This window comes from Zootoca vivipara, chromosome 9 (genome assembly GCF_965207765.1).
Source record: "Zootoca vivipara chromosome 9, rZooViv2.hap1.1, whole genome shotgun sequence".
Lineage (NCBI taxonomy): Eukaryota > Metazoa > Chordata > Lepidosauria > Squamata > Lacertidae > Zootoca > Zootoca vivipara.
Window position 1 is genome coordinate 65,325,183 of NC_142592.1, and position 24,300 is coordinate 65,349,482.

General features: G+C 47.7%; 1 protein-coding gene across 3 annotated transcripts in view; it reads right to left on the bottom strand.

The window, feature by feature from the left end:
• Positions 1-24,300, bottom strand: part of LOC118091530 (plexin-A4) — a 274,608-nt gene that overhangs the window by 146,941 nt on the left and 103,367 nt on the right. The window contains exons 1-3 of one of the 3 annotated variants that reach the window (XM_088676446.1): positions 15,602-15,757; positions 6,576-6,699; positions 3,373-3,526 (exon numbers count right to left, since the gene is read on the bottom strand). In XM_088676446.1, the coding sequence (XP_088532572.1) occupies positions 3,373-3,526; positions 6,576-6,641 (220 nt within the window). In that variant the 5' untranslated portion in view covers positions 6,642-6,699; positions 15,602-15,757. Of the gene's footprint in view, positions 1-3,372; positions 3,527-3,872; positions 3,982-6,575; positions 6,702-15,601; positions 15,758-24,300 lie in introns of those variants that run through there. The other 2 variants (XM_088676447.1, XM_088676445.1) reach the window with 2 other exon arrangements.

Below are 24,300 nucleotides of genomic sequence, written 5' to 3' on the forward strand. Positions count from 1 at the left end.
GGCGGTGGCCATTTTTGGTGCCCACAGATGGGCGGAGCAACACCGGAAGTTACGTCGACGCAACTTCCGGTGCCACACGGCTGCCGGTCCCAGATTCTGCAGTCCGGGACTTGGAAGGTAAGCCAGGGTTTCAGACAGATTTCCCCCCAGTCCTACCTGAAGATGCCAGAGATGGAAACTGGGACCTTCTGCTTGCAAGGCAAACCCTTTGCCGCTGAGCTATGGCCCTTCCTGCAGCTAATTGCAAGAAAAATGTTCGGCGCTGCCTGAGGTTGACGATTTAAGCATTCTAAAAGAGGAAGACGATCCACACTCTGTTCACAAGGAGATTCTCCTTGGATGCCTGACTTGGCTCCCTTTCTACCTGCTCTGAAGATGCAATCCTCAGCACACATTTAAAACTCACACGACGTTCCTTAAAGAATCATGGGAAGTCCGCTCACCTTTTAATTGGTGGCCAGGCAGCCAAGCCTCAATTGTTTTCCGGCTTAGGGTTGGGTATGCCGCCTCCCCCCTACGTCATCTGTGCTGGGGGACAGCCCCGGCCAATCAGCTGGCAGGGTGGGTGTGGCCGCGGGTAATTTAATTGGGGCGCAGCCGGCTGGCCCCCTCTTCTTGCCTCTTTCTTGCATCACATGACCCACCCACCCTCTTTTCATGCTTTGCTCTGATTTGACCTTGTTATGGCACTCATCAGTTGCCATGTTCTTGGGGCCAGGTAGGAATTTTTCCCACTCGGCAAATTGGCACCAGCCGTTTGGTTTCCGCCTACCTAGTAGCAATTGTCACAACTTTTGTGCGTTTAGGCGTTGGGTAAGCCTTCGTTTGGTTGGAGGGGAGCTTGTTGCCTTCGCCTGCCTCTCCTCAGTAAGGGTATCCTGTTAAAGGGATCTGCGGTTGGAATCCTGTCCAATGCCTGGATGTGGGCTAGGGCCATGTCAAAGCCCCTATGGGGACCCCACGGGTGCCACTATCTGACATAAGTTATAGGGCACCCCCTACTGGTGGTTTAGCCTTCCGTGGACTCCCTGCAGACAAGCAGGAGTCAAGGTATAGCCTGGCTTCACCCCAATGCCTAAGCCAGGCATGGCCAAACTTGGCCCTCCAGATGTTTTGGGACTACAACTCCCATCATCCCTAGCTAACAGGACCAGCGGTCACGGATGATGGGAATTGTAGTCCCCAAACAGCTGGAGGGCCATGTTTGGCCATGCCTGCCTTAAGCCAAACCGCTCGCATATGTAACCAATAAAATTGTGGCCCACTTGAACCCTTAAAGTGAAATACTCTGTGTCAGTGTGTTTTATTGTTCTCCTGTGAACTTTGTGGCTCGGGTGCCTTGGCACACAAATGTAGCTTTGTGAAATTCCTAACGCCCTAAAGAAACAACAGTTCTCAGGATTCCGGGATGGGCTGAGATCTCTAAATGTGCATCAGATGTGCTTTAAAACAGAGACTCATAGAATTGTAAAATTGCAAGGGATCCTGGAGGGCATCCAGTCCAACCCCCTGCAATGCAGGAATCACCTTGTTTCATAGGAGCCTTCCTCCCCCCCCCCTTCATTAATTCCATCCGCCCCATTCCAGTAACTATACGCCACAACCTTACTCCCTTTCTCCCGCCCCGCATCCCTGCCTGGCTAACAGGCCAGGATGCTGGCTGATGACAGTAATTGCAGGAATTTCATAAGGAAGGTGCACATGTTTAATGCAAAACTTTAACCCGCCTGCCCTCTTCCACCTCTATTATTTTCTTCCTCACCTGAGAGAGTCATTAATCAATCACGCCAAAGGGAACTTGACAACAACTCATCACCGCGGGCCTGTACACTCACATGCACATGCACACTCCTGCATACATTTTGCCATCGGAGCGCCCCTCCGCTGCCCATCTGCCACGCTGATGACTTTGACAGCTCAGTTAAATGTGTTGCACTTAATAAGAGCTACTCCTCCCTTGCTGGGGACTTCAGAGGGCTGGACAGAGCCGTGGGAGCTTGCCCCATAGTTTAAATTTGGGCAAAGGGGAAGAGAAGGTCCACTTGGATTCAGCACATGTCAGAAAGGATCCCCTCCCCTGTGCCATTTCAAGATATTCACGGTCACCGAGATAAGTGGTCCCCAAACCCGTTAAGCGCCCTCCCCAAACAGTTCGCCTTCCAAAGGAAAAGGGAAATCCCAAGAATGTTGGGATGGGCGCATCTGCCTGTTTTGGCTTCTCTCCATTCCCCATTTTTTTTGTAATCTTAAATTCATTTCCCCACATCAGTTTGCACTTTTTTTAAATTAAGGGGGGGGGGAACCCTCATGAAAATGTATCACTGTGAATTTCTCCTCAAAACGTATTTGTGTATGCAATGTTGCTTAATGTGCATATTTTTGCAAAGCCGTTTCCCTTAAAACAGTGGTTCCCAACAGGTGGTCCGGGGACCCCCAGGGGTCCGCGAGCTATGCCAGAGGGGTCCGCAAGATGCTATTAGAATAAAAAATATATTAAATATCTTTCGTATGATAACAGATTTTTTGTTTTGGCCACTTCCTGCATGAGCAGAGTCTAGCGCAAAACTAGAATTCGATAGAGGCAGTAGTTCTGCTGTATGCCGTTAGGTGGCGCTTTACAAACACTACTGTTTTGCAAAGAGGCAGTGCGCGCATTCTACTAACGCTCACCTCCCCAAGATGCTTTGCGCGCGTCGGCTTCATTTGTGCGCTACTGCGCAGGTACCCTGTCTTCTCCATTCCCCTCCCTCCTCCCTGGTGCGCGCTGCCTCTTTGCAAAACAGTAGTGTTTGTAAACAAAGCGTTGTTTTTCGCGGAAGCTACAGTTCGCGTAGTTAAAAATGGACCGTTGGTTAAAAAGTGGTTCATCTCATTAAGAACTGAAAATTAAAACTAACTGTATACTGATGGAGTACTCTGTTGTAACTGTAAAAAACGTATAAATATAAAATATAAAAAGACTCTTAATTTGGCTCTCACTTTTTAATTTTAGGATTAGGAATTAATGGGGGTCCTTGTCACAATAGCGGCTCGATGAGGGGTCCTCGAGAAAATTTTGTTGGGAACCCCTGCCTTAAAACAATGCGTTTTGTATGGCTTCCCCCCACTAATACGCGCAATTTTTTATGCACCCTTTACCCAACCTCATGCATTCTTTGTGAGCATGCACTGGCAAAATTCAAGTGACGTGCGGGTTTCAAAGGACGGCTGCTTTTCAGTTGGTGCATCCTTTCGGCAACAGTGAATTGTGAACAGTGAATTGACACAGTGAATTGTGTTAACAGTGAATTCAGCCTTTAGATGGGAGCTGAATTCAGTTTCTTCCCCCGTCTCTGTTAACAACATCCTGGGTGGAGACTCAGCCAGACTCACCGTTCTCGGTGATGATCTTTGGCACCTCCTTGGCTGCGGGGGACTTGCACTGGATCCGGCTCCCCAGCACCACGCCGTCCATTTCCGACAGGTCCCCAAAGGTGCAATTGACGCCGTCCGACAGCTCCGGGACATTGTAAGTCTCCAGGACCAGCTGCAGGAGAAAAGGGAAGAGGTGGTTGTTGGAGGAAGCCCAGGGAGAGAGGGAGAATTACACTGGCGGTGCTAAGACAAAATGCCTCTTGCTCGATAAGTGGCATCCTTCGACAGAAAGCAGTGCTCGGGGTGGGAAGGGGTGCGATGCAGATGTAGACGCGAGGTGGCGCATGGCGATGCAGGGACTCCTGGCGCAGCGCCGTGCTGGGGTGGGTTTGCCCGGTGGGGGGTAGGAGTGCTCTGCAGCGCTCATGCAAAGTGGGCAGGCCTTTGGGGAATGCCGTGAAGATTCGAGGCTCGCCGGCACGGAGCGACGCTTCTGAGGAAGGCGGCTAGTTACTCACAAGAGGCACTCTGTGGACTACGGAGAAATTGCAATGCTGCAGCCTAAACTCTCTACGCCTCCTCTCCTAGCACCACCAGCAGAGGGAGCCCTCTGTCACCAACAAGGCCCTGCGCATAAAGGAGTCTAACATTATGAAATGGATAAATAAATGGGGCCACAGGTACAAATCACAAACTATGTGTGTGCGTACACTGCCATTATTCATACAGGTGTAAGCCGTTTCAACCGAGAAGCAAGGTAATAAAAACGGCTTTAAGCAGATAGATAGAGCAGCTGCGCAGGAACCCGGTCTGCTTCCAGGCGCAATTCAAAGTGCTGGTGTTGACCTTTAAAGCTCTTCACAGCTTGTGACCAAGGTACTCAAACACACAGCCTCTAATAACACAAATTGTTCTGGGAGTCTTTGAGACGTTATTTTTAGTTGGCGCTGATAATGATTTGTCCTGTAAGCCCACTAAGTGGGGAAACAGTGTATTAATATTGTATAGTGAAAGGGGAGAAATGCTCAGTTTATGGCCAGAGCGCAAGGTGTCAGGGGGGTTTAAAGCCCTCTTGGGTGCCCAATTGCATCATTAGATGCTCAGAGAAGCAACTGATTTCTAAGTCCGGCCATTTTAACCATGGCTCTCTCCAAAGAATCCTGGGAACTGTAGTTTAACCCCCACAAAGCTATAACTCCCAGCTCCCTTAACAAACTGCAATTCCCAGGATTCTGAGAAGCATGCGATGTAAATATGCTTCAAATGTTTGGGGCAGATGTGAGGCGGGACTCTTAAATGGGTCTGAAATAGGCCCCCTGTGAGGGAGAAGAGCTACCGACAGCCCCCTCCCATCTTGAACACCAGCTCCTCCCCCAGCGGGGAGGGGGAGACTTCGAGTGGTGAGTCAGGAAGTGGAAGCAGGAGCATGAGTACCTTGGCGGAGCACAGGCACCGCCGGGGAAAGGAACAGGGGAGCAGGGAGACGGTGGGAAAGAGGCCGATCCCAGCTACTCCGGAATTGCGTAAGAAGCACCGGGGGAGGAGATTCAGTATGCCAAGATTACTTTGCTGGAGGAAAACGCGCGAATCGCCATTCGGAGGTTCTGTGCCAGACTGACAACATGTACTGACCATCTGTAAATAGCACTGTTTTCAGCACTGAAAAATACACAGCACCAATAAAAGGATAAAATGCAGAGCTGTGTGGAGTCGTTACTCTGAAGTAGCCCACTTCGGCCACTGTGACACCCCCATTCCACAAATCTGGAATGGGGTGATTTTCCAAGATAGGGAGTGACTCATTATCTGAGCAACACAGAGTTTTGTTTTGTTTTCCGCTGTCAAAGAAAGAAAAGTGAGGGGGGGGGGACTACAACTGGAAAATTACCTGCTGATTATCTTATGTGTGGTGAATTCCTATCCTTACTGATTTGTTTAAAGGTACAGTATACATCTGTGTGATTTCACATGTGTTTAATGCTTAGATATTGTTCAATGAGGTGTACAGAAAAAACAGAAGTTGGCCCAGTATCCATACATGCCAAGGAAAACTCCTGAGCCGCCTTACACCCCAGTCCTGTGTGGAAGATGTGGGCACACTTGGCACCCACTGATTCCAATGGGTCCAGGCATGCCTAAACTGTGCACAGGATCCTCGAGATCCATTCAGCATGGCCAGTTGGACCACCAAGTGCATACCCTCCATCATTCAAAATAGGGACAATTCTCACTCCTCCCCCGCATCAAAATGATTAGACCAGGGGTCCCCAAACTTACCCGGCTTCTGCCTGCTGCCCGGTGCGCCGATTGTGCAGCGGGCCGGAGGGCGGGGGAGCACAGGGAAGTGCGCACCCAGACGTGCGCGCGCACATTTCCGGTGCACTTCTGCGTTGGAGGAGCGCCGGAAATAGCTTGTGCACATGCGCATGGGCTTCCTTCGACCCGGAAGTGCTCCGGAAATGATGCTTGGGGATGCATGCAAGCTATTTCCGGCGCTCCTCCAACCCGGTCGTGCCCCGGAAATGACGCTTGCGCATGTGCACAAGCTGTGTCCGACGCTCCAGCCACCCAGAAGTGGGCAGCTGCGCTGCGATGCGCCGTGCTGTTAAGAGTGGGCGGCGGCCGCGGGCGGTGGCCGCGGGCGGCGGGGGTTGCCGGGGGCCACATAAAAGAGCCTCGCGGGCCGCATCCGGCCTGCGGGCCTTAGTTTGGGGAAGCCTGGATTAGACACAGAAGCTTTTTAATAAAAAATAAAATAAATCAAGACTCATTCCTCTCTGTTCCTACTTTCTTCCCGTCCAGGACGGCCCTTTAATCTGTTTGCCCCTGTGAGCTGGTGCATCACAAGGGACTGGGTCTCAGCAATGGCAGCCTTTCATCCTCCTCGCCTGCTCTCCAGCAGCTGCTATGAGCTGCCCAAGAGAGGAGGCCAGCAGTGGTGCCCATGGAGAGGCCACAGGGTGTTCCCTCGCAGCCAGCACTGCTGGGGGAAATAGGGACAGTCTGGGATCAAATCAGAAGCCGGGACAGCTTTCGTAATTCCTGGACTGTCCCTGGAAAACAGGGTCGCTTGGAGGTGTATGCAAGTACGTGCTTTGCGTCCACGCGGAACTCGATGTGCCGCTAAGCCTACAGGCCAGATGGGGCGTAAACATGTCGGTAAGGCCAGGGGAAGCTGAAATGGGGTGTTTTGCGGAGAAGAATAAGGCCTCTGCCCTTACCATGACGCTATACTGTGAGACGGAGATGTTGTTGGGGTGCACGGTCAGTCGGACGCATTGCTGCATCTCCGAGGCAAACCTCCGGGGCTCCCTGGACCGCTCACATTGCTCTTTCCTTGTGCACCTGGAAGGGAGGGAGGGAAACACAGAAGAAGGCTTGAGAAGTTAGTGCCTGAAGTCAGCGGAGAGGTAGCAACAAGCCCTGGGGTGCTCTTGCCTGGTTTGCTTTCGTTAGGTCAAAGGTCAGCGTCAGAGCTGCTCCAACAATTGTTTGCAGAGAGGTACCAAAGATATTGAGGGACGCGGGTGGCGCTGTGGTCTAAACCACAGAGCCTAGGGCTTGCCGATCAGAACGTCGGCGGTTCGAATCCCCGCGACGGGGTGAGCTCCCGTTGCTTGGCCCCTGCTCCTGCCAACCTCGCAGTTCGAAAGCACATCAAAGTGCAAGTAGATAAATAGGTACCGCTCCAGCGGGAAGGTAAACGACATTTCCATGTGCTGCTCTGGTTCGCCAGAAGCGGCTTAGTCATGCTGGCCACATGACCTGGAAGCTGTATGCCAGCTCCCTCGGCCAACAGAGTGAGATGAGCGCCGCAACCCCAGAGTCATCCACAACTAGAACTAATGGTCAGGGGTCCCTTTACCTTTACCTTACCAAAGATATTATTATTGTTGTTATTGTTATTGTTATTGTTATTGTTATTGTTATTGTTATTATTATTATTACCTGCCCTTCACTTAAGGTCCCAGGGCAGGTGATAACAATTTAAAGCATGACATTAAACACAACTTTAAAAACTTACAATTGGAGAAAAAAACCGCAACCACAAAAAAATAACATCAATCAAAAATAGCAGGAACATCTAAGGAAAAGTAACAGAAATTCATACAACCGCTTACATATAGATGCCAGATATTTCTGTATTAGAAATCTTCAAGGCCATTTTCTAAAAAAGATATTATTTTCCCCATGTCACGGGAGGCATCCACTAATGGCACACTCTCGTACTGTTTTGAAGTCTGACTATTGACCCAAAGTGGTCTTTTCAAAATGGCGAAAAGGGATAGCAGATCGTGTGCCGAAGGACAGGCAATGTCTTGGATACAACAAGGTTGGCCCAAAACGAAGAGAGAGGCCATGTCTCACCAAAAATAAAAATAAAAATGAATGTTGCCCTCTGCAAAATGCAACTTTGGGGCAGCTGCAGAAGCGGGCAAGAAATGTTCATAGTAAAACATAGTAAAACAAAAATCATTATAAAAATTAAGCATAGGTAGAATTAAAACTTCTCTCTCTCTCTCTCTCTCTCTCTCTCTCTCTCTCTCACACACACACACACACACACACACCATACAGATAATTACAGTAAAAACAGCAGAGCACGAGCCCTTTCCCCAAAAGCTTTCTGTTCCCCAAAGCCTGCTATCGGCAGAAGGATAACAAGGAGGGAGCCAGTCTAGCTTCTCTAGAAAGTGAGTTGCAAAGTCTGGGAGCAGCAACCAAAAAGGCTGTCTTCCACATCAGGGCCGGCCCTAAGGCAAGGCTGGGTGGCGCAATGCGCCAGGGTGCCAGGCCACCAGGCCGCCAGGGGGTGCTGCGCTGCTGCGCTCGCCAGACAGCCGCGCTGGGAACAGCGATGAAAAGGGTTTTGAAAGTTCTCCAAGGATAGAAGAACCTAAAGCTGGGCAATGACCACCAAGCACGGCTCTCCATGCGTCCTTCCCAACATAAATAAAGACTCGGCTCTCAGTGGATCACTGGCAGTTCCCAGGGAAGGAAGTAATTATGGCTTTTATCTCACAACCCATGTAGCTAGTGGGGCCCAGGGTTAATAAAAAAAGGAGCACCAGCAAGTTTGCTGATTATAATCCATTAAACTAATGCAACACACCTTCAAAGGCTGGTTTCAACGGATTCTTCTGATATTAGAAGCAGTGCAGGCCCCATTAAAATCCCCTCTGAAGCTCAAATATGAAAGTTAAATAATTTGCCCTCTCCCAAACTTTGAAGTTTCTGTTTCTAAGTTATGAGCATCTAGCCAGAGTTGTGGTGGGGAGAACATCAAATGCGCTCAGGCGCAAATGCATCCAACACCTCAGCACAGAAACCTATAGGGGACCAGGTAATGATTTGACCGAGCATTCGGGTTTGACGTACACATGCAGAATTATTATTACTATTGTTATTGTGAACAAGCAGAATGAATCTGGACCACTTTAGACTGCAGGTAGGCCAATCACATTTACATGCCACATTCTTTCTCCTCAGTGTATGAATGTTCTGTGAGTACATTTGCTGCTCCCCTTTGAGCATTCCAAAACTGGTATCCCCCACCTGTAGTCTGAAGTGGCACACTCCAATCACCCTCATTCTTCTCCACTGTAGATCAGAACCACATTCAGAATTCATAAAGACTATAAAGCCTTAAATAGCTCAGGACCACAAAACCTAAGGACCGCCTCTTTCCATAGGAATTGACTCGGAGCCTGTGAACATCAAGCTGGAAGGAGGGCAACCAAGATGCTCAAGGGTCTGGAAACTATGCCATATGAGGAACAGTTGAAGGAGCTGGGTATGTTTAGCCTGGAAAAGAGGAGACTGAGAGGAGATGTAAGAGCCACCTTCAAATATCTTAAAGGCTGTCACACGGAAGAGAGGGCATGCTTGTTTTCTCCTGGTCTGGAGGGTAGGACTCAAACCCATGACTTCAAGTTACAAGAAAGGAGATTCTGACTAAACATTCGGAAAAAGTTTATGATAGTAAGAGCTGTTTGGCAGTGGAACAGACTTGCATGAGAAGTGGTGGCCTCTTCTTCCTTGGAGGTTTTTAAGCAGAGGTGGGGTGGCCATCTGTCATGGAAGCTTTAGCTGAGATTCCTCCATTGCAGGGGGTTGGACTAGATGACCCTTGGGGTCCCTTCCAACTCTAAGATTCTATGATTCTATGATCATTAGAGACCCTTCTTCATGTGCCTCCTCCACGAGAGGTCCAGAGGGTGGCAACACGAGAGCAGGTCTTTTCTTTATTGACTCCCTGCTAGTGGAATGCTCTCCCCAGGGAGACTCGCCTGGCACCTTTGTTACGTATCTTAAGGTGCCAGGCGAAAGCAAACCTTTTCCCCCGAGCCTTTGGCTAATTATACAATCTATGGCCTTTTAAACTGGGGTGGTGGTGGTGGTATTGTTTTTGTTTATTACTATGGGGTGCATTTTTTGTGCCTTTATATTGTGATTCTTGGATGAAGGGCGGTATATAAATTGAATAAATAAAACAAGTAAATGAATACAAACAAATTCATGGAGGGGGAGCCTTTCAATAGCTAGTAACCATGATGGCTATGTGCCGTCTCCACGATTCAAGGCAGCCATGCTTCTGGATACCAGTTGCTGGAAACTACTGGAGGGGAGAGTCTCTCTTGTGCTCGGATCCTGCTTGCAGGTTTCCCATAGGGGCACCTGGTTGGCCACTGGGAGAAGAGGCTCCTGGACTGGACGGGCCATTGGCATTATCCAAAAAGGGCTATTGTTTTCTCATCAGTTCTGTTGAGCCACATTTTCACCCAAGAGCGACAGTGCGATGTTACGTCATTTCCTAGCATTGCGGGAAACTAACCTGGCGACACAGAGGAACATCAGCCCTGTTTAGGGAGGCTTTTAATGTTTAATTGTTTTATTTCATTTTTCTGTTGTAAGCCGCCCAGAGTGGCTGGGGAAACCCAGCCAGATGGGTGGGGTATAAATAATAAATTAATTATCATCATCATCATCATCATCATCATCATCATCGCCTGAAACTTGGAGTGGTGGTCAGAATAGATATGAGCCCCCTTCCACCTCTTTCCCTCTTAATGCACTAGGTAAAGGTAAAGGGACCCCTGGCCATTAGGTCCAGTCGCGGACGACTCTGGGGTTGCGGCGCTCATCTCGCTTTATTGGCCGAGGGAGCCGGTGTACAGCTTCCGGGTCATGTGGTCAGCATGACTAAGCCGCTTTTGGTGAAACCAGAGCAGCACACATAAACGCCATTTACTTTCCCGCCGGAGTGGTACCTATTTATCTACTTGCACTTTGACGTGCTTTTGAACTGCTAGGTGGGCAGGAGCTGGGACCGAGCAACGGGAGCTCACCCCGTCACAGGGATTCGAACCGCCGACCTTCCGATCAGCAAGCCCAAGAGGCTCTGTGGTTTAGACCACAGCGCCACCCGCGTCCTAATGTAACACTAATGTCTCAACAAATGAAACTGATCTGTAGAAAATGTAACTTGAAAAAAAGAGACATTGCACATACTTCTGTAAACCAAGAAATATTTAATAAAATTTATGTAAAAAAAGAAAAAGAGAAATGAGCTGGCGAAATCCCAGTGGAACAGAAAAAACTATTTATGCATGCGACCATGGCTGCGCGGATGCTATTGGCCCAGAGATGGAAAGAAGATAAACTCCTGACCAGAGAAGAATGTCAGATTAAGTTGATGGATTATGCTGAAATGGCAAAAAACCAGAAGAATCAGATTTCAGGAGGACCAAATTTTAATACGGAATGGGGAAAATTTATAATTTATCTTAAAAACCATTCTAAATAGTTAAAATTGTTAGTAGGCATGGAATAGCACTTGCAGTTTAATGGTGAATTTTGGATCTAATGGAAATGTAAAAGATTTGGATTATTATAAAAGATGCACCAGAAAAAGACTAACAATAGGAATCACAAAGGGGAGGAGGGAAATCCAGGAGACCCTTTGGAATCTTGTTTTTATGTCGTACAGCGTGTTGTTGTTGTTGTTTAGTCGTTTAGTCGTGTCCGACTCTTCGTGACCCCATGGACCATAGCACGCCAGGCACTCCTGTCTTGCACTGCCTCCCGTAGTTTGGTCAAACTCATGTTCGTAGCTTCGAGAACACTGTCCAACCATCTTGTCCTCTGTCGTCCCCTTCTCCTAGTGCCCTCAATCTTTCCCAACATCAGGGTCTTTTCCAAGGATTCTTCTCTTCTCATGAGGTGGCCAAAGTACTGGAGCCTCAGCTTCACGATCTGTCCTTCCAGGGAGCACTCAGGGCTGATTTCCTTAAGAATGGATAGGTTTGATCTTCTTGCAGTCCATGGGACTCTCAAGAGTCTCCTCCAGCACCATAATTCAAAAGCATCAATTCTTCGGCGATCAGCCTTCTTTATGGTCCAGCTCTCACTTCCATACATCACTACTGGGAAAACCATAGCTTTAACTATACGGACCTTTGTCGGCAAGGTGATGTCTCTGCTTTTTAAGATGCTGTCTAGGTTTGTCATTGCTTTTCTCCCAAGAAGCAGGCGTCTTTTAATTTCGTGACTGCTGTCACCATCTGCAGTGATCAAGGAGCCCAAGAAAGTAAAATCTCTCACTGCCTCCATTTCTTCCCCTTCTATTTGCCAGGAGGTGATGGGACCAGTGGCCATGATCTTGGTTTTTTTGATGTTGAGCTTCAGACCATATTTTGCGCTCTCCTCTTTCACCCTCATTTGTGTATGTGATTGCAAAATTGTAATGTGAAAAAGCAGATATATATATTATAAGACATGTCTTATATTTATTTTTTCCTCAAAAAAACACACTATGGCTTATTTTCAAGGGATGTCTTATTTTTTTCCTCCTCCTCCTCCTGCCGCGGCCGGCATTGCTGCTGCGCCTATCACTATGTCTTATTTTCGGGGTATGGCTTATATTCCTTGAATGCTTAAAAATCCTGCTATGGCTTATTTTATGGGTATGTCTTAAAATATGAGAAACAGGGTATATATATATATATATGACTGAATAGTGGATCCATTTCCGAATAAGCTTTGCTCCCTGGCCTCAGCATTTGGCTCTTTATTAGCTCCGAGAAAGTCAGCATGCAAAAGGGGGGAGGATGGCGCCATTCCAAGGAAATCTATAAATGGGGAAAAGTACTTCTTGTTCTACTGCACTTTGCAGCCAGATTTGACGGATAGCATCAGGTGTACGTACTTGAGCAAAGCAGCCCTTTCTTGCTACAAGCCAATATCCCATTAGCTTTTTTCCCCCGCTTGCGCTTTAGAGAGAATTTTAAATGCTGGGTCTCCAGAGAGGCCGCGGAGAAGCAGAATGCCGGCAGCCTCTGTATGTATGTGAGTTTGTATGTGATGGGAGCAAATGCCAGCAGGAAAACACCGTTAGGAGCTTACGCTTGCCAGTCTCGGCTCAGAAAAAAATGTCAGCAAGAGGACCGGGCAAGGAATGGAGAGAGGGCAGCTCCAAAAACATCCCAGGCATGATGGACTGTTATGCTCCTCCAGGCGCCTCATCCACAGGTTGGTCACCCACGACAATGTTAGGGAAGGACCGCCCGCCGTTTGTTCAGTGTCAGGAAGATGTCATCTCGATCAAGCCACAGAATCTCAGCTTCTGTGCCGTGCCAGGCAATCATGAACAATGCGGCCATATGGCAGCTGGTTCCGATACCTACTAGAGCAATAGGATTCACATGAGGGAATCGGGTTAAAAGCTCGGTTTCTGGTGGCAGAAGGGAGAAGCAGGTGAGCCGAATAGATTAAAAACAAACCAAGGAAATTATCTGTCTAATAAGAGCCTGCGCAAGCAGCAAGACACCCACCGCCACAGCCTGCTCTGCTCTCCCTTCTGCTCTGAGCACCAGCCCTCCTGTCACAGCTCTGGCAGGAAAACCATCCCTCTTTAATAAGACATCCATCACTCTAAAGCAGGGATGGCTGAATGCCTCTAGTCTGGAGGGCGGCATTATCTTCTCCAGGGTCTGGGACAGCGGTGGGAGGAGACAGCTTCATCACAAAGCTGGTGCTATTTGCATGCCAAGGCACCCAAGCCACAAAGTTCCCAGGAGAACAATAAAACATACTGACATGAAGTATTTTGGTCTATGGGTTCAAATAGGCCACACCTTTATTGGTTACAGATGTGAGTGGTTTGGCTTAGGCATTGGGGTGAAGCCAGACTTATTGGAAATAATATATAGAATAAGAAAAAATATTGGAGAAAACTGGGTATTGAAACTTACTTAACCTAAATCATATATCCCAGTTTCCAGCGGCCCTTTAAAGTACGCTTCACGCAGGGTATACGCAGTCAGAAGTTGACCTGGCTAAGAAAACACCACCAAGAGCATAGGGTATTATTTCCCTTATATGAAACCCCTTACTAGCTGCACACTTGTAAAAGTATGCAGATGAAAATACAAACAGTTGGGTTTCTTTAACTGAAAAACAAACTGAATCTAAAGAGACTTTAAACTAAAGATAAATGCTTTCTCCCACATTCCAAACCTCCCTCAAACTCCCACAAAACTCCCATTAAACTACCCAAGAATTAACAGCAAACTAGCATTATAACTAAGCAACTCTCATACTAAGATTCAACTAAGGAATCTCTTAAACTGAGAGTCTCTCTCACTAAGATTCAACTTGGAATCTCTTAAACTGAGAACAACTGAGAAAGTGATCTACTAAGAGATGAATCAAACTGAAAAGATCTAACTAAGAGATACAGAAGGCTTTCTGGCAGAGCCTTATATACAAAAAGCAGAGCCCACGCCTGTGAGCAATTAACAGAAACACCGGCACCTGTTTCTCTCAAACAGAGAGTATTTACATTAGACCGGCTCTAAAGTAACTTGACTATTCAAAAAATTCCAACAGACTATACCTTGACTCCTGCCCATCTGCAGGGAGTCCACTTAAGGGTCAACCACCGATAGGGGTTGCCCTATGACTTACATCAACACCCCAAGGGGTTCCTTGTAGGGGCTGTGACAGAGCCCTAGCCCACATCCAGGCTTTGGACAGGATTCCTACCCCGTGAACAGGATACCTTTACTGAGGAGGGGCAGGCGAAGGCAACAACCTCTCCTCCAACCAAAGAAAGGCTTACCCAATGCCGAACCGCCACTCGAACCCAAGTGGCTCACTGCCATCGCCCTAACACCTGCAACCAATCCCTAATGCATACTGAACTATCATTAAGCCAAAGATCACTGCCGAGGTCAGAAAGGTGAACCCCGTCATCACAAAACAAGGCCTCCTGGTCAAAGGTGATATCAGGGTGATGTATCACATGGCCCCTCAAGCAGCGATGGCCAGCGCCTCTGTTCTCCAGGTTCTCCAATAATAATAATAATAATAATAATAATTTATTTATACCCCACCCATCTGGCTGAGTTTCCCCAGCCACTCTGGGCGGCTCCCAATCGAGTGTTAGAAACAATACAGCATTAAATATGAAAAACTTCCCTAAACAGTTTAAACCATGTGCTGGGTTTACAAGTCCCTTTCTATTCTCTGTCCCAAATCTTCCAACGGTTCTGGTTTCTGCCTGTATCTCATTTTTCCAATCTTAAATTCAGCTCCCCACAAGTCCTCATCATCTTGGGAATTGCCTTTCAAGAAAAAGAGCTCATGGAAATTCACCTGCATTTTGGAGGGGATTTCTCCTAATTAAAACATTTTTTCCTGTGCAATTTTCCCTAGCATGCTCCATTTTGCAGAAGAAATTTCCCCAATCTGTACACATTTCCCTCCCCCACTCATATGCGCATTTCTGTGCACATGTTACTCCAGAATATGCATCTTTCTACACATTTCAAAATTCGGAGAAGTGCAGATGGCTGTTTTGGTTTGCGCATGGTTTCAGAAAGAGTGAATTAGGTAGGATCGTCTTTAAATGCAATTTCCCCACCATCTCTTGCTCAGGTTTGGCTTTCCATACACAGATGTACACACACAAAATGTATTCCAAATCCAAAGTGGAGACCTCTCACACCTTAGTGCTTGAAACTTCTTTCGGAAGAACCGCAACAGAGCTTGCCAAACAGTCCCATCTAGCTTCCAGGTCTCCAAAAGCAGAACTTAATACAATGCCACTGACTCTAGCTTCTGCCTCTCCCTCCTCATTCCCTCCCCCCCCCCCCCCCGCCATGCCTGCCCCTCCGCCCAGGAGGCACCAGATTATAGTCACAGCTTGTTTGCAGGCTGCACAGAGATAATCAAGAGCAAAGACCTTTGACTGCAACTCCACTAGCAATTTCCACAAGATCCAACTTGGGAGGAAGTCAGTGCACCAGAGTTCATTCCGTGCAGCTGTTTAGCCAGGACTGGTGTGGTTAACAGCTAACACAACGCATGGCACTAAATCTTCATTCTGTACTTCTCTGAGGTACAGCATGCACATTTTGTAGGTGGTGCTTGATCCGCCTTAAAAGGCAGTAAAAAAAATTTCTTCTCAGTCACTGTAGACCACGCTGAAGTAGGTGGACCAATGGCTTGACTCTGTACAAGGCAACTTCCTACGTCTCTGTACTTGATTGGGCTGCTGCCCAGATGCTACCTCTTAAAGTCCTTGTTCATTCCTCTTATGATACTTCACCTTTAAGCTAGGCTTGGCCTGGATAGTATCCATAAAAGGTAAAGGTAAAGGGACCCCTGACCATTAGGTCCAGTCATGACCGACTCTGGGGTTGCGCGCTCATCTCGCATTATTGGCCGAGGGAGCCGGCGTATAGCTTCCAGGTCATGTGGCCAGCAGGACAAAGCTGCTTCTGGCAAACCAGAGCAGCAAATGGAAACGCCGTTTACCTTCCCGCTGTAGCGGTTCCTATTTATCTACTTGCATTTTGACATGCTTTCGAACTGCTAGGTTGGCAGGAGCTGGGACCAAGCAACGGGAGCTCACCCCGTCACAGGGATTCGAACCGCCGACCTTCTGATCAGCAAGCCCTAGGCTCAGTGGTTTAACCACAGCGCCACCTGGGTCCCATACCCTCCAACATTTCTCTGATGAAAATAGGGACTTCCCATTCTGTTGTTGTTGTTGTTGTTGTTGTTGTTGTTGTTGTTGTTGTTGTTTATTCCCGGCCCCTCTGACTGGACTGCCAAAGCTACTCTGGGCGGCTTCCAACATATATAAAAAACATAATAAAACTCTAAACATTTAAAAACTTCCCTATACAGGGGCGTGTTCTGATGTCTTCTAAAGGTTGTATAGCTCCTTATCTCCTTGGTCCCCTCCAACATTTCTCTGATGAAAGTAAGGTCATCTTAAGGAAAAGAGGGACATTCTAGGATCAAATCAGAAACTGGGACTGATTCTGTAAATCAGGACTGTCCCTGGAAAATAGGGACACTGACTTGGAGGGTCTGAGATTTTCAAAGAGAGGACCACGTTCCACAAAGGAGGACACATGGCCACTCTATCAGACCCAACTTGCATGATTCACTGTTGGGAACATTGCCTTTCGTTTCCGAGCACAATTCAAAGTGTTGGTGCTGACCTTTAAAGCCCTAAACGGCCTCAGTCCAGTATACCTGAAGGAGCGTCTCCACCCCCATCGTTCTGCCCGGACACCGAGATCCAGCGCCGAGGGCCTTCTGGCGGTTCCCTCACTGCGAGAAGCAAAGCTACAGGGAACCAGGCCTTCTCGGTAGTGGCGCCCGCCCTGTGGAACGCCCTTCCATCGGAGGTCAAGGAGATAAACAACTACCTGACATTTAGAAAACACCTAAAGGCAGCCCTGTTTAGGGAAGCTTTTAATCTGTGATATTTTTAACGTATTTTGGTACTTGTTGGAAGCCACCCAGAGTGGTGGGGGAAACCCAGCCAGATGGGCGGGGTATAATAATAATAATAATAATAATAATAATAATAATAATAATAATAAATAATAATAATAAATAATAAATAATTCCGGCAGGTTGCTTGTTTAATCCACACATATCCTGCCTCTTTTACAAGTGTCTGCGGTGGCTTGGTCCTTGGCCTAAACCAGGCATCCCCAAACTTCGGCCCTCCAGATGTTTTGGACTACAATTCCCATCTTCCCTGACCACTGGTCCTGTTAGCTAGGGATCATGGGAGTTGTAGGCCAAAACATCTGGAGGGCCGCAGTTTGGGGATGCCTGGCCTAAACCCACATTCTGTTCTCAATACATGAACCACGGTGTACTGTCCTTGCTCTTGGGTAATCAAAGGCACCGAGTGCAACCAATTCACCTCTCTTTCCAGGGATGAACTTCTGGACAAGTCTGTGTGTGTGTGTGTGTGTGTGTGTGTGTGTATTTGGGTGTGTGAGAGAGAGAGCAAGGAGATGTACAACGTGCCAGCTAAGTGTTTCAGGAAATTTATCTCGGCTCCAAATCAAACTCTCTCCCTGCCCTTTGACTGCTGCGCCGTGATGTTCTCTGCCTCAAAGAGTAGGAGGGAAATGAGATCTGGATTTCCTTTATCTTTTCTTCCCCCCCACCCACACCCACCCCTCCGTTCCGTTTGCAGATCCTGGCCTTTTCACCTGAGAAGGAAAGATGCAATTTTATAGCCCCGGCCAGAGCTAAGCGAGCAACGTGATCTGATTGCAGATAGCTGGCCTGCAGCTCTGGCTATGGGAACCACTGCTTCTCATCAGAAGTCCCCCAAATCCTCTTGGTTTTTAAGGCTGAATGGAAAACATGCTGCACTCATGCGCTTCTCTTCACAATGCCCTGCCTGTTTGACCTGTACATTTGTAAATAAAACATCACATTAGGAAATTACCTGCGAGCCTGCAATACTGTCTCCCCACAAAGATGATAAACCTGCAGAAGGCTGTACCTGGAATTTACTGCTACAAATACAAGCGTGGAACACTGCAGGACCCACAGCTGGGGGACCTGATGCAGATATAACAACTAGTCATACAAGTACTACATATGGCTCCAGCTAACATCTGGAATTGCCCTCTTGCTAGCCCTTTTTACCAGTACATGCTCTGAAATATGCGTTGTTGAAATGGAAAGTTGCCAAACAGCATAATGCATGAAAACCTCCTACGTTCCATTCTTTCACACGTTCCCCCCCATGCTTCCTCGTAGTCTTTTCATCCTGCTCTGCTGCTGCTGCTGCTCTGCCATTCTTTTTTTTAAAAGCATGAAAGAGGTTTATGTGATCCCAGCCAATCAGGGATCACATAGCGAATATGTTTGATATGATGTAACCATCGGATGTGACTACCTCATGTTGCTGAAAAAAACTTCCCTGCATTGCTCTCAGTGAAAAAGTGTCCCTAATTCCTGAGGCCATCTTAATAATACTGTTTTGCCAGAATAATATGATTAGAGCCTGCTGGGTCAAACCAATGGCCCTTCCAGTCCAGAATCCTATTCTCACAGTTGCCAACCAGGTGCCATCTAGATGATGGGGAGGTCTAAGGTCTTCTCCAAGCAAAAATTCCTAAGCTTAGTGGAAGGAGGAGGAGGAGGAGGAGGAGGAGGAGGAGGAGGAGGAGGAGGAGTAGTAGTTTGGATTTAATATCCCACTTTATCACTACCCTAAGGAGTCTCAAAGTGGCCAATAATCTCCTTTCCCTTCCTCTCCCATAACAAACACTCTGTGAGGTGAGTGATGCTGAGAGACTTCAGAGAAGTGTGACTAGCCCAAGGTCACCCAGCAGCTGCATGTGGAGGAGCGAGGAAGCGAACCCGGTTCACCAGATTACGAGTCTACCGCTCTTAACCACTACACCTACCAAGTTCAACCCTGACATCTCAAGGTAGGGCTGGGTGAGAAAGCTGTCTGAAAACCTGAAAAGCCTCTGCCAGCAAGTGCCCATTTAATCCTGAGCTAGATGGACCAATGACAGGACGCAGTGTAAGGCACCTTCTTCTGCTCCTAAGCCCTTGTCTCCAACTAAGCTCAGAATGCGCAGCATCAGAGCTGGCCAGCAGAGGGAGCTCAATGGAAGCTGAGTGCAATGGTGGTTGCAGCTGGCCAACATGAGGCAGCGAAAGGGATGTTGGACTGAGCCTGCAAGTGTTACGTAAAGGAACAGTATTCCCTCACAAGGAAAACCCTGCTCACTGGGAATGCGAGAGATGCCACAGGTCTCCCCCATGCTGCTGATGTCCATGGAGGCTCAGGGCTGTCAGGTTTGTGGCTGCCTTCCTATCCCTGATTGCTTCATAGGTAAAGGTAAAGGGACCCCTGACCATTAGGTCCAGTTGTGGATGACTCTGGGGTTGCGGCGCTCATCTCACTTTACTGGCCGAGGGAGCAGGCATACAGCTTCCAGGTCATGTGGCCAGCATGACTAAGCCGCTTCCGGTGAACCAGAGCAGCACACGGAAATGCTGTTTACCTTCCCGCTGTAGTGGTACCTATTTATCTGCTTGCACTTTGATGTGCTTTTGAACTGCTAGGTTGGCAGGAGCTGGGACCGAGCAACGGGAGCTCACCCCGTCGTGGGGATTCGAACCGCCCACCTTCTGATCGGCAAGCCCTAGGCTCTGTGGTTTAATTCACAGCGCCACCCGCGTTCATGGCAGACCACAATTCAGCGGAAAAGCTCTTCCCATCTTGCTCTGTGGACAGGGCAGGCTGACCTCTAGAAACACTGAACACTGGTATTGTTTCAGCAAGAAGCAACCTGAGCTGACATCCTGTCTAGTAGCTGAAGGAACTGTGGCATCCTACAGTAATAGAATTGTAGAGCTGAAAGGACCACAAAGAGTCAATTAGTCCACCCCCTGCAATGCAGGAATCCCATCCTGTTGGTGCTGCCTGCCCTGGAAGATGCTTTTTTTAAAAAAATAAAATAAAATAAAGGGCCCTGGCCTTCTTCAGTAGCCACCTGTTGCAACAGAGCAGGGGAATCTCTGGTCTTGCAGGATCTTCTGAAATGTGAGTCCTACAAGTCTGAGGATGGGAGTGTCATATCCTCTGGCTGAAGGGGCCCTGAAGACTCGACTGGCAGCTGCACTCTGGAGCTGCTTCTGTGTGCCCTTCTACTTCTCATTCAGAGACCTCCACTCCATCCGAAGAAGAAGAAGAAGAAGAAGAAGAAGAAGAAGAAGAAGAAGAAGAAGAAGAAGAAGAAGAAGAGGAGGAGGAGGAGAAGGAGGAGGAGGAGGAGGAGGAGGAGGAGGAGGAGGAGGAGGAGGAGGAGGAGGAGGAGGAGGAGGAGGAGGAGGAGGAGGAGGAGGAGAAACAGGAGAAACTGATTTCTGGCCCCTGGCATCGTATCATGCTCCCAAGTGTCCCAGAAAAAAGCAGATTATCCTATTTTTTTATTACGAGAGAACAGTGGTCATTTTAGTTGCCATAATCTCAGGTGATTTCGCAGTGCCACCCCCCCCCAGTGCTTTTGAGGGGGTGGTGATATCACATGCTGCATTTTAGGTACTGTGCCTGGAAGGGGGGGGGGAGCAAATTTGAGGGGGTGGATCACGGCGTGAAATCGTGAGAGATCATGGCAACCAAAATGACCGTGGTGTTCTCACGATGAAAAAATGGGAAGAGGGAGTCTGGGAAGATGGTGCCCCGGATTTAGATTTCAAAGTGATGGAGGGTAATGCCATATGCCACAAAAGACTGCAGACAATATCCTTCCGTCTACTTTGCATCTGTCCAAGGAGCCTTGCCACACAAAAACCTGGCAACTCAAGGAGTGGGGTAACCCTTCTTAGGAATGTAGGAAGCTTTCATATTGGGTCAGGCCATTGGTCCATCTAGCTCAGTATTGCCTACACTGACTGGCAGCAATGGCTCTTCAATGCTTCAGATAAGAGTTTCACCCATCCTTACCTGCAGATGACGGGGATTGAACTAGGAACCTTCCACTTGCAAGGCAGGTGCTCTACCTCTGACCTATGGCCTTTCCCCAAACTCAGAATCAGGAAGATCAGGAGGATGCAACAAAGAGGAAAAGCAGAAAACAGAGGTTCTTCTCTCAGCACCTCCAGCTAAAAGGCTTTCTCGGGGGAGACGGGTGGTGATGAAGACCAAGATCTGCTGCCTGTCTGAGTAGGTGGACCAATGGTCAGGATAAGGCAGCTTGAGGTATACACCACACTGGGAATTATAGAAAGCTGGGATACTTTAAATCAATGAAGAACTACCATGCCACCAGAAGAGTTTCTCTATGGGTCTTCTTTCAACTGCATGCTATCTTTCTCATGAATTGCCAGACGTAGCCATGGGACATGATTTTTGTCGTACGCTTCGTGCAATGCAAACCTTTCGAGGTGCGCGTCTAAGCTGCCCTTAGACCATCAGTAATCATCATTGTAAGGTCAACCTTGCCTCTCTAGAAACTATCCTCGATTTATAACCTGGGGAGATGAGATTGCAGAGGGGGAAGAAAGAGAGAAGGGGGCGCAGATGCCAGCCAGAGAAGGTGAGGGGCTCTGAAATTTGCCCTTCCATCCATGCGGCGTGAGCAATTTTCCCGAAGGAATTTTTTCTTCTCTCTCCCTCTCTGAAGAGCCCCAGCAACACGCACACATGTAAAGTTTAAGGTCACTTCCAGCAATGTTTTGACATTTCCAAGTCTCCCCCCTCCGGGTTCTAAGGATCAGAATACTATAAATGCCGAGATGTGGACGCCGTTGACCTTAAGCTTTGTGCACCAATGTAAGCGATTCTCGGATTCCTCGAAATCTCCCTCTGCCAGCTTCCCAACCTCTAGCAATCAGCTGAGGATGGGATAGTTTCTCCCTTTGCCATTTCCCATCCAAAGACAAAATCTCTGAATTATCCCTCAGTTGTAATTTAGCACAACTCTGGGACAGTGTGAGATCTTGCCAGCTTCCCAAGTTAAAATTCTGAATCTCGACAAGAACTAACAAAAAACGTGTTGAGCAGGGATCCTGGATATGTCCATAAGTTTCGGCATCAATGTCAGCCCTTGTGGAAAGATAACTGCCTAGGTAGGAGAAGTGATCGACATTTTCCAGCGTTACACCATTGAGTTGGAATTGTGGCGGTGCAGAGGGGTTATTTTGTACTTGTTGGTGCAGCACTTTGGTTTTTTGGATGTTGAGCGATAGGCCAAGCTTTTCATGAGCTTCTGCAAAGATATTTAGGATGGTCCGGAGGTCATCCTCTGAGCGTGCACACACGATGTTGTCATCAGCATACTGAAGCTCTATGATGGAAGTTATGGTAACCTAAGGTTACCAGATGTCCCCATTTCCCGGGGATAGTCCCCAGATTTACAAATCGATCCCCTGACAAAATCCATCCATTCCGACTGAAGTTGAAAAGTGTCCCCAGATTCATTGAAAAAAATCTGGTAACCTTAAGGTAACCTTACTCTTTGCTTTCAGCCTGTTCAGGTCAAAGAGCTTTCCATCTGTTCAATGTAAGATTTCTACTATAAATGTCATCTCCAGCTCCTCAAAGGATTCCATCTATTCCAAACTTAAAAATGGAAAGCGTAATGCTGGTGGTCAACAAAAGAGGTTTAAAGACTGTCTCAAGGCATATGTAGTATAAACACTGACAACTGGGAAACACTGGCCTGCGAGCGCTCCAATTAGAGAACAGTTTTTACCAAAGGTGCCGTGGGCTTTGAAGAGACACTCGAACTTGGGACACAAGGGAGAAACGTGCTAAGAGGAAGGCACGCTTGGCAAATCCACACCATGATCAACTCCCTCCTGGAAACCAATGTCCCCACTGTGGAAGGACGTGTGGATCCAGAATTGGCCTCCACAGTCACTTACGGACCCATTGTTAAAATTGTGTTTATTGAAGACAATCTTACTCGGCTATGAGTGATCGCCAAAGAAGAAGAATGTAATATCTAACATCGGAATATGTCTGAATTACCACCATTAACCCGATAACAGAGTCCACCCCGTCATTACTGATCAATAGTATGCAGCTAATAACTTCTGATGATGTGCAGCTATTATATCAAGCCTACACTCTTCTTTCATTATAAAAGTAATATTCAATATTGATTTACGTCTATCAGTACTACTTAAGCGCACAGGCAATTTCTGTGTCACAATGTTCAGGATATTGTCTTCTAGAGATACAGCATCAGGGCAGGCTGCAACTGAGGCCGTGGGCCACTAATCTATCCGGTATTGAACTGCAGAGATTTGCGGTGGTAAATCCTCAACAAATGGAAAGTAATGGCATGCCTGTTATCAGTCTTCTCCCCTTCCTTTATTGTGTGTCTAGCACCTTGCTCTCCACCTTTATTACTGTCCTGCTGACCTCTCTCAGGGGCAGGGAAGCATGCCATGGCTAGTATCGAAGCAGGATCCACTGCTGTACGTGGAATGGGTCCATGTGTGTGCCATTTTGTCCTTGTCTCAGGCAGCAAAATGTATTGGGGTGGACTTGAATGCAGGACGCGACGTACTTGGCCCACTGCGTTTCCTGACATTGTTTATCTTACAAATGTTGGAAGATTCAGGACAGACAAAAACAAAGCCCTTCCTCATGCAGTGAATAGTTAAACTGTGGAACTCCCTCCCGCAGGAGGCAGGGATGGCCGCGAACTTGGATGGCTTTTAAATTGGTCTGGTCCTCTTTTGAGCAGAACTATTCATGGAAATGGGAGTGCCTGATCACCTCATCTGTCTCCTGAGAAATCTCTATGTGGGACAAGAAGCTACAGTTAGAACTGGATATGGAACAACTGATTGGTTCAAAATTGGGAAAGGAGTACGACAACGTTGTATATTGTCTCCCTGCTTATTTAACTTATAGGCAGAATTCATCATGCGAAAGGCTGGACTAGATGAATCCCAAGCCGGAATTAAGATTGCCGGAAGAAATATCAACAACCTCAGATATGCAGATGCCACAACCTTGATGGCAGAAAGCGAGGAGGAATTAAAGAACCTTTTAATGAGGGTGAAAGAGGAGAGCGCAAAATATGGTCTGAAGCTCAACATCAAAAAAACCAAGATCATGGCCACTGGTCCCATCACCTC